The 10,646-nt window shown below is 34.4% G+C and overlaps 1 protein-coding gene across 1 annotated transcript in view; it reads left to right on the forward strand.

The window, feature by feature from the left end:
• Positions 1–6,076, forward strand: part of RAB21 (RAB21, member RAS oncogene family) — a 36,912-nt gene extending 30,836 nt beyond the window's left edge. The window contains exon 7 of the mRNA XM_001370391.5: positions 1,847–6,076. Within this exon, the coding sequence (XP_001370428.1) occupies positions 1,847–1,986 (140 nt within the window). The 3' untranslated portion in view covers positions 1,987–6,076. The remainder of the gene's footprint in view (positions 1–1,846) is intronic.
• Positions 6,077–10,646: the final 4,570 nt, after the last annotated feature.

Here is a 10,646-nt window from a genome sequence, read left to right on the forward strand (position 1 = left end):
AATTCCAATTTATAGTGGTTCTTTTATTATTAAGATGTTTAATTTCTCTTCACTGAGGTTTGACTTCCTTTTACAGGGAAAAAGAGTGTTATTTTTGAATGTTTGTTGAATCCTTCACACATTTTAGATTTTTGTGTTTGTTTACGAATATTTCCCCCAAAATTATTGTCTTTATCTTAATAACATTGTTTTTGTAATACAGAACTTTTGTATATTTAATTGTATCTTCCTTGTATCTTCCATTTACATCTTCCTTGATTTCTTCTTCGTTAAACCAAAAACATTATGTTTTTCATTCTTATGATAAATGTATTATTCTATTTTCTTTTAGTTTTCTTATTTAAAAAAACTTAGTGAAGTCTGTGATCTAATGGTTTGAGTCAGTGGCTTAATTTTTTTAATATAATCTGTCAATTCATTACAAAGATTATATAATAATCATACCTTTGGTACAACAAATACATTGTTAGGAATATGCCCAGAGTTTTAGCAGAAAAAGATGTTTGCAGCACTTTGGAATTATAAAACTGGTAATAACCTATCCAACAGTTGGGTAATGACTGAAGAAATTGTGGTTTACAAATGTAATAAACTATTATAGTGTATTTGTGATAAGTAAATAGGAAAAGTAAGTCAGTGGATCAAGCCAGGAAAACCTGATTTCTGACACATACTGGCTCTGTAAAGAAGTCATGTAACCTCTTGGTACCACTGGCAACTCTTTAAAACTATTGGTTGCAGAGACTATGCTGACCTATATTGACAGGAGTCCTTATCTTGAAGTTCCCTATGTGAATGAAATTACAGAAATTATTGATCTTAAGTAGGAGAAATAAAAAAGAAATCATGAAAGACCTTTGTGAAATAATAAGCACCATTAAAGCAGAATAAGAAGAAAGTATGTACTCATTAAGCCTTATAAAAGAAGTGTATAGACACAGAGGAACAAGTAAAGTGGGTGAGGAGCTTAGAGGCAGTTTGAAAGTTACAGGTATTTTATGTGTTGAATTTGATTTATAGTCCAACAGTTGTAAAGCAGGATGAAGTTGCTTTGTTCATGTTTTAAGATTATGTAAGCCCAAATCTTTAGTGTATGTTTCCCTCTTAAGGAGTGGGAGGAATGTCTGTTGGGCTCCACAAATATTTCCCTTTATTTTGCAAAATATCATATTTTTTTATTTAAAACAAAGTACTTTTTTAAAGCAGTTGAAGCTACATGAAGTAATAAAATAGTAATCCACAGAGCCCTGGGTTCAGATCTTCCCTTTGAAACACACACACTGTGTGACCCTGGACAAAACACTTAAATTCTTAAAACCTTTCCCCACCTGTGTAGAAATTAATTTTGTTTGACTATACATGTTTGTAGTAGATACTTTATTGCTTTCTCAACAGAGTCAAAGACAATGGATCTCTGTTTAAAAATAAAATAATCTTTCTAAAGTCTTAATTTCTTTCTGAATGGCATTTTTAAAAGACTTAACATTATATTTCATTTCCTCAAAGCAATTTTTTTCTGGTGTTAATATCATGTAACTGTGATAAACAGTTTTTGGATGATAGTCTAAAGACACAGATAACTCACTTTAGCCATTAGCCATTTAAGTTTTATTACATCTTGGTGCCATATTTGTAAATTCCTCAAAAATGTGAACTATTTCAGGACTTGGGACTGTTTCATTTTTTGCCTTTGACATAACCACTTAAATCGAGTTGAATTAAAAAGTAACATAAAAAATTATCTACCATAGTGTAGGGTATTAACCTCATTGAGATATCTTTTGAGGCTTCTAAGAGAAAATATGGAGCCAGCTTTTTGAAAGTTTTTTTTTCTTCCCCTCCTCAGGAATGATTGAAACAGCTCAAGTGGATGAGAGAGCAAAAGGCAATGGTTCCAGCCAGCAGGGAATGGCCAGGCGAGGAGTACAGATCATTGATGATGAACCACAAGGACAGAGCAGCGGGGGGTGTTGTTCTTCTGGATAACTATTCACTGAAAGAGAGTTCTAACCAAACAAGAAAACAAAACTGTGGATCATTGCCCCCAATATGAAGACTGTCGTATTCCAAGTCACATTCTTTTACCAATGGAGTTATAGAATTAACAGTATTTTAAACTTACATTTATAACACTGCAGAGACCTTAAGTGCTAAACTGGTGGAGTCTGTGACAAGAGAATTGGCATTTTCTACAACGGTTAACAAAGCAATTACCAATGGCCTTTTTACATATTTTTTTCCTTTAATGAGGAATAATATGCATGTAGAAAAGACCTACTTAAAGGCTTCATTTATATTCTTTTAAATCAAATCATTATTTAATAACTTATATATGTTGTTGTTGGAATGGTATACATTTTTGCAGCCCTTTGTATTTTGTGGTAGGTTGTGAATTGTATCACTTCTAAACAGCAAATTGATTTTTTTTTTATTAGCAGATACCTGAAGTACTATTTTTGCAGGGTTAGCAAAAGCCCATAACTGTCAACTACTTTGATATATTCTATATTCATCCTGTATGCTGAGCTGGTAAAATACATTGTAAATTACATATTAAATATTTTATCTGCTTTTACAAGTGCAGGTGCAGAAACATATGTACAGTAGTCTTGTCAATGACTGTAAAGTGAATAACAGTTGGTGAACATGCATAAGCTTTGGACTCTATAGTCTCTATATAGATCATTTCCCCCTCCCTCCTCCTTCCCACCTAAGTCTTCACATAGAAGAGGGTTTTAAAAATACTCACGTTTTACTTGAACTGCTGCTACTGTTTGTTGCCACATATTTTGCCTCTTTCAACTCTTCTTAATAAACAACAGCATTTTGTTCTGTTGTTGAAAAGAAGGGATTATGGCCTCTGCTGATTCTGCTGTAGAATGGTTATCTAGACATGTTTGAGTGGAGCATGCTGAGCTTGTCACTTTTGCTTTGGCTTCCCCTTAAGCTTTTTATGAAACTTCTCTGTGGGCATGGGACAAGAATGTAAACCCCTTTCTCCTAATAACAGCCACTAACCTACCAAGACACACAATCAATAGTTCATCTTCTGAGGCAGCACTTTGAAAGTTTTTTTGTGAGCAAATTATTCTATGAGGGATGTTTATTCCTGTTCTAGTCTCTCCTAAGTTTGTGAAGGTAGTTTCATATAATGTGGCATAATTAACACTGGAAAGAATTTATTATAAAATTTATATTCTTGCACATTTTGTAAATGAATCCCACTTTAGTAGATTTTCTTTTGAGAAAGGAATAAAATGATTAAGACATTTATTTTAATAGATACAAGCAGTACTGCATACAGAAGGAACACATATTGTGGAAATTGATTGTTGTTGTGTTCTGATTTTTTTTCCCATTTCTGTTATGTTTGGAAAATGAGTAAATGTGATATCTAAGAAAGTGGAATGGTCCTTGGATTTACTTCTCATAAAAACCAGTAATCTTATTAGAGATGAGCAGAGGAAAGAATGGTTGAAGATTGCTGTTTAACTTCTCCGGTAGGTTAGACAAGGCTGAATGTCTTTGGTATTGTTAAATTATAGTTTTGCCAGTGGCCATCTTGAGAGCAGGTTTGTTCATTTCAAGACCCACCATCTTCTTTCCCAATTCATTTGAGAGAGGGAGGTAAATGAAAGCACTTGAAATGGGTGAACATGCCTTGTTGTGTAGGTAGAGAGCACTTTGCCTCTTCATTTCTCTGCCTTTTCTGTGCCAGTGACTTATGTAGAGAGTTCTTTTGTGTTTTACTGCCTGCCTGTTTCATACAAATTTAAAAATCTTTGGTGTTTGGAACATACCTAGAATAGAAATACCATAAGCACTTTCATGGGAGTGGAATGTGCCTCTCTACTCACAATCCATACTATCAAAAGTTAGTGAATTTGAATGAAGACAAGTTTGACTGTATTCCAAATGAAATAATGTAAAGCAAAATGATTTAATACTAGCATTTCTTATAATCAAGGCCCATAATTCACTTTGTGATGAGTGGTTCCTGATGCTATCATCAGATTTTTGTGTTCTACAGGTAACAGGGCACATTAGTGTCACTAATATCTGAGAAAATGGATAACATTCTTTTCCCCACAGATAGAGTTCTTTTATTTTTCTGTCTCCCTTTCTTTATATCCACAGAGCTTAATACAGGGCCTTATACCTTTCAAGGCATGTAATCAAAGCTAATTGACTGTCTGATACATTTAATTCATTCTTACTTGCTTGTGCTATTAAACCTGCCAGAGATGTGCAGGATGCTGTAGGATATCCCTAAGATTAAAAAACAAAGAGATCCTATTTTCTGTCCTATAAAAAAGATGGAGTGGAAAGAGAAAGGAAAAGAAATAAATGAACTAATGGAAAATTAAAGGAAGAACTGTGAAAAGGAGAAAAAGAATTCACACTTATTTTGTTGTGTGTATGTTTATACATGTATATGAACATACATATTCATCCCTCTCTAATTGACTAATATAGATCCATTTTGTCCACGTGTTTGTAACCTGGGGGAAGCTAGAAAAGAGCTCCTCATAAATAGTGTATAGGCAGTACTTGTACTTTTACAATAATTTCAGAAGTTATCAATGCTATATACTTCTTTTCCCCTCAAATATGTTATGAGAAAAACACATTTTGTTCTTATGGTGTTTGGGAGACAGAGTCTCTCGTTTGAAAACAAATAGGAAAAACTTTGCCTTCATCTTAACCATATGCTGCAATATCATATTGAATGGAATGATTCTTAAGAAAAAAGTACTTTTGTTGTGTGAAGCTTGTATATTAAAATTTCTTATTCCCTATGGATATATGAAAGCCATTGTGGGAATGTAAGTAACATTGTAATCTATTTAAGATTAGTTTAGATAGCCATTGCTTGTTTTTATCTGGCAAATAATTAAGCAAAACTTAAAAAATATTTTAAGGGGAATTTGAGGCAAGTGTGTAGATGAAATTAGAAAAGAGGAGAAGAAAAGGAGACTAGAAATTGAATATAATTTTACCTTCTGATTCTTTTTCTTTATCACTAATTTATAATAGCATAAAACATGTAAAGAATGAATCATGCCAAGTTCTTACTCTTAAAAAAAAGGAATTGTTAACACCATTTTTATTTTCTTAGAACTTGTTTGAGGGTTCCTGCATGAATAAAAATTAACAGCATCAACCTCTTAAATACTTCTTTCTCACTTCTATTTTTTTACTTTTTTGTATATGAAAATCTTAGAATAAAAAAATTGAGCAATACCTTAAGCTCATTGGAGGAAAAAATACAGATAGTAAAGAAATAAGTTTAAGTTAGATTTTTAAGATCTAAATAAAATTTAACCTCAAGTTATAAAGCATCCTTTTCTAAGGGGATGTGATTGGGTATGTGCCTATTTAATGCCTGAAGGAAGCATTAACTAGATTCTCAACAGACTTTTGTTTCCTGATTCTGTCCTAGTATTTTGTTTACTTGATTTTGCTGCTTTTGTTAAAAAGTATAAGTTGTGGGTCCTTTGAGAAAATGTATTTGATCATTTTTTATAAGATGGGACAAACTTTTTCTTCCTAAAAATAATTTGCCATTCATATGAAAGTCAAGTGACCAAGTATGTATATTTTGAACTCAAAACTATGCTTTTGCTATATGTATCATTAACTTTCAGACTTGAGTTCTTTTTTCCAGGAAAAAAGTAGGCCTAGTGGGTTATACAAATTGGCTGTTACCAAGTACATTTTGGTTAAAATTTCAGAAATTGAATAGCATTTTATTTAATGAAAATGTCTTTATCCTTGACATAGAATCATGACACTCCTGTTGGAAAATGCTTTATGACTTGCCTTCTAAATAAATTTGAAAGCCCTCTACAATCTTGTTCCCCCCTCTTTCCAGTGTTTTCTCTCCTCACAGAAATTGGGCTACTTTATATTTTAGAAAATAATTTAAAAATATTAACTTAAACATGAACATTTCAGTGTACAAAGAACAGAAGAGGTGATTGTATATGAAAGTGAACTTCTGTTATGTAATTTTAAAGTATATATTAAATATAACACAATAGTAGCAACTGCTCTGATTGTGTCCCCTTCTGAAGTTCTGTTCTCGAGTGTATTTTTGAATTTTTTCATTGATTCTCTTTGTCTGTTTGCTACTTTTGCTACCCACCAAAAGAAGCCCTATCTTGTAAGTAACAAAACAAATCAATCTATTCTCCTCAAACATCCATTTTATCTTCTTTCATCATCTCTTTTGTTAGAAACTCTTCCCTCATCTGCAGTTCTGAAAGGTATTTCCTCTTTCATTTATATTTATATTATATCCATTTGTACTGTCTTGCATATGGTGTGAAAATATAGTCTAAACCTAATGCTACTTGCATTCCCATGTGTTTTTTTTAGAATCCTTAATATTCCCTTCTGCTGAAATTTATCCGTTATTAAAGGCCATGTTCAGGTGCCATTTCCATTTAGCCTTTGACATGAATGGCCTCATTCCTTAGCCCTCTCATGTTGCAAGTCATTTCCCTCCTAAACTCTCTCATGGAACTTCTATGCACATACATATTCAAATCTGCGTGTTAGCCTATGAGATGGGCAGTTAATATGATTAAATGAAAAATGTTTCTTTTGGATAGATATTCCAACCACTTTGAGTGCCTACTGTGTATAGGGTTGTTCCCTATAGGAGGTTAGTGCCTAATTGAATTTCTATAACACTACCTTTCTGTTTGTTTTAGATCCCAATTTAGAGCCCAATAGCTTTTGTGGGGAATGTTAAGTGAGAGAATGTAAGAGAGAGAATAGGATCTTTGTACCTACTACTGCTGAAGTAGGAAAGGAAACATCCACGGACAGGAAAAGAGATGTTCAGCAAGGCAGGAGGCTCAAGGGTGGTACTAAAGAGAAAACTAACTGCTTCTAGAGTTCTGTTTAAGTAGGAGTTTATATACTGTGTACTCTCTCTCTTAATAGTCATTGTAAGACAGTGGCAAAGGCTAGGTAATGGGGGTTAAGTAACTTGCGCAGGGTCACATAGCTAGGAACAAGTGTGAGACCAGATTTGAAGCAGGTCCTCCCAACTCCAGGCTTGGCTCTATACACTAAGCCACCTACCTGTCCCTAAAAGATTTTGTTTTTTGCTTTCCCTGAGACTTCATTCTAAATTCCGAGTTTAAGGTTTAGACCATCGATTACTCTCAATTAACTTATGTAATAATTACATTACCTTTCTAAAGCACTTTAAGTAGCCCAGTGAGGTAGTTAGAGCAGAATTATTTTCATTTTACACATGAGGAAACTAAAGGTTTTTAAGTGACTTGGAATTGCAACACTAGTGATATAGAATTGAAACTTGAACTTGGGCCTCCTGAACTAGTCAAATCTATCATTTTTCAGTTTACTAGTTACTAGTAAAGTTGCTCAGATTGGAAGGTACTCAGCTCAGTCTTACGCAATCTTAATGTAGGAAGGTTACCATCTTAGTCACTGGTCAAACTAGTGGGTAGGTAGGGTGGATTGCAGCTGGGTTATGGGCTCTTTTGGTTCCATTCAGAGCTACTTAGAGAAGGTAAACAACCTGAATGACTGACTAGAAGTTTTAGTGGCATTAGATAGTGTCCCTTGAAGCAGGACTTCTCAGAAACCTCAATTGCCTACAGATTTGCCCTTGTGGCTTATTATTCTGGCTTATGTTTAATTTGAGGAGTAGGGAGTAAGACATGTTACTTCTTTGGGTATGGCTAAAGTAGTGAGTAAGAGCCAGACCATCAAGTTAGAATAAATGTATAAGTACGCTACAGGAGAAGCATGATAACTATGCTGCCTTTCAGCGAGTGGTTCAGCAGAGAAAGTTCTGATTATTTGTCTCATCCCCTATAATAGTACCTTCTAAAGGACTTGAAAATTTTAAATCCTAATTTTTTTCCTTATGCATCCTGGTAGACAAATGCTTGGTGTGTAAATAATTTCCATAGAAGAGATTTTCAAGGATATCCATGATGGGAGTTCGGGGTCTGCATGAGCCTTATGAGCTAGCAGAGGTGTATGACACAAATAACTTAAAACAACAACAACACTGCAGAAAGGCAAATCGAAGGTTTCCTATCAGGATGACATGTCTAACAATGAAAACTCCCCAAAAGCTGAAGAGCTGTCTCGGCAGGTAATACATTACCTTCTCCTACAGGTCTTCAAGAAGGGGATGTTCCAGCATGCATTCTTTTTGGGGTATGGGTGAGACCAAGTTGAGATCTAAAACTCCTCAGTTCTCTAATCCTATGCTTGAGAAGTTGGCATGTCTAATAGGTTCTAGAGTATCCTAAGAGGTTCTAGGCAACCAAACAAGGGATAAAATTCTAAATTACATGCATTTGCCTAAATATGTGCACATATTCTGTACCTGCCAATCACCATGAAAAAGTACAAAGATGGTGCCTTCTGGGATTTTAAAATTTTGTAATTTTACTTTTTTTTCCCCCCAAAAATAAGAGAACTCGTACTTTATAACACCTATGAAAAACCTGGTAGTTAGGGGCTATTATCTCCATTTTTACAGATGAGGAAACGGGCAAACAGGTATAATGACTTGCCCACATTCACAAAACAGAGCTTCTTGATTCCAGGCCCAGTACTCTTATCTAGCTGCTCCCATGATTAAGCATTTGTTTTTTCTCTCCCCTCCCCACCCCTTAAGTACAGTCAAGTCAAACAGAATAATCCCATGTTGGCCAAAAATTGTCTTCACATTCTGTGGGAAGCTTTCCGTCAGGAAGTAATGTGTCAAGTCAACAAATATTCATCACCTACAAAGAAAGGCAAAGACAGTCCTTGCTCTCAAGACGCTTACAGTTTAATGGAAGATCAGTGTTCTTGAGCCTTTCAAAATTGCTCAATTTTACGTTATGCTAGAAATTTTTCTGCTTCTGCTCATTTCACTGTGTGCCAGTTCATCCAAGTTTTCCTAGGCTTCTCTGAAACCATCTCTGATTATTTCTTATAGCACAATAATCGATAAACATTTAAGTGCCTATTAGGTTCTAAGTGCTGGAGGTATAAAGAAAAAAAGACGTTTCTACTCATAAGGAGCTTATATTTGAGGGGAAGACAACTTACAAACTACAAGCAAGCTGTATATAGTATAGATTGGACATGGTCAACAGAGGAAAAGCACTGGAATGAAGGGGTATACAGAAAGGATTCTCTTAGGAGGTGCAATTTTGGCTGAAAGCCAGTGAAGCAGGTAGTAGAGAAGAGGAGGGAAAGCAGTCCAGTTGATTGTATTCCATTCCATCCATCATAATTTGCTTAGTTGTTTCCGTTACTGATGGGATCTCCTTGATTTTCCAGTTCTTTCACACACACACACACACACACACACACACCCCTGCTATAAATATTTTTGCACATATAGCATCTTTTCCTAGTTCTCTGATCTCTTTGGGGACCCTACTGGTTTGACCTAGCTTGGTCCAGCATTACACACAATTTAGTAATTTAGGGCACATAGTTCCTAATTTCTTTCTCAAATGTCTCAGCTACTTTACAGCTCCATCAACAATGCATATTCGATGGGCCCATTTCCCCACAGCCCTTCCAATGAGTCATTTTCTTTTGTCTACTACCAATCTAATGGGTATAAAGTACAAAATCCATGACTTTTGAAAAGAACTTTTTGTTTGAAAAGATTTAAGGAAATCATGAGTGGGAAAAGTACAACTGGAGCGATTGGACAATAATGTTGAGATAATAAAACAATAGTATTTTTAGAGTTTTAGAATTAATTTTTAATACATTTTCAAGGCAGGCTGAATCACAATGACTCACTCTGTCTTAAATGAAGCAATTAAGTAATCCTCAAGCCTAGTTTGCTTTTCCTCAGTGATGGCAAGATAAAAACAGATGCCTTCTGCCTATTTAGACACAGCTGTTCATCTTTTTTTTTTCCTTAAAAAAATACATTTAAGAAGCCATAAAAATGTTTTCTTTGTCTTTCACAGATGTTGCCTTGTCACCAAGAACCTCCCCAGCAGATATAATCCATTCCTGAGTCATTATGGGCCCTTAGAAAAGTGATGATAAAATTATGAGCAATCCATTTATTTCCTAACCTAGTATATAATTTTGGAATGTATTTTGCAAAAATGGTCAACCTTAAATGGTCCCCCCCACCCACCCAATAGGAACTGAAGCTTCTGGTTAGTAAATTAGCAGGAAAAAAAATGCTTAAATTTTATTCCTGTAACTTTCTTCACTAGCTCTCACTGATTCTACATTTTGATTCTGTGTTACAGGTAGTTAATTATTAAGCCAAAAGAGGATCAACTACAATCTTTTACTGAAGAGAAAATAAAGTGAAACTTTCCATCTTTTAACTTTAAATGTTAGGGATAGTTATAAAGAAATAACCTCACTTATCTCAAGGGCATGAAAGCTAAGTAATTTATTAGTGCAAATTGAAATATATAATTTTTTAAAATATGAACTAGATTAATAAGATTAGCTTATGAAATTTTGTTTGGATTATTATAAAAAAATTTAAGGGTAAAAACCCAGTGTACAAAAGAAAAGCACCTTTTTAAAGAAGTATTTCTAGCTCTTAGTGCCTATCATCTTACCCCAAGAGGTGGACTCTGAACTTTTTTCTTCTCTCCTCTCTCTCTCTCTCT

This window comes from Monodelphis domestica, chromosome 5 (genome assembly GCF_027887165.1).
Source record: "Monodelphis domestica isolate mMonDom1 chromosome 5, mMonDom1.pri, whole genome shotgun sequence".
NCBI classification, from domain to species: Eukaryota; Metazoa; Chordata; class Mammalia; order Didelphimorphia; family Didelphidae; genus Monodelphis; species Monodelphis domestica.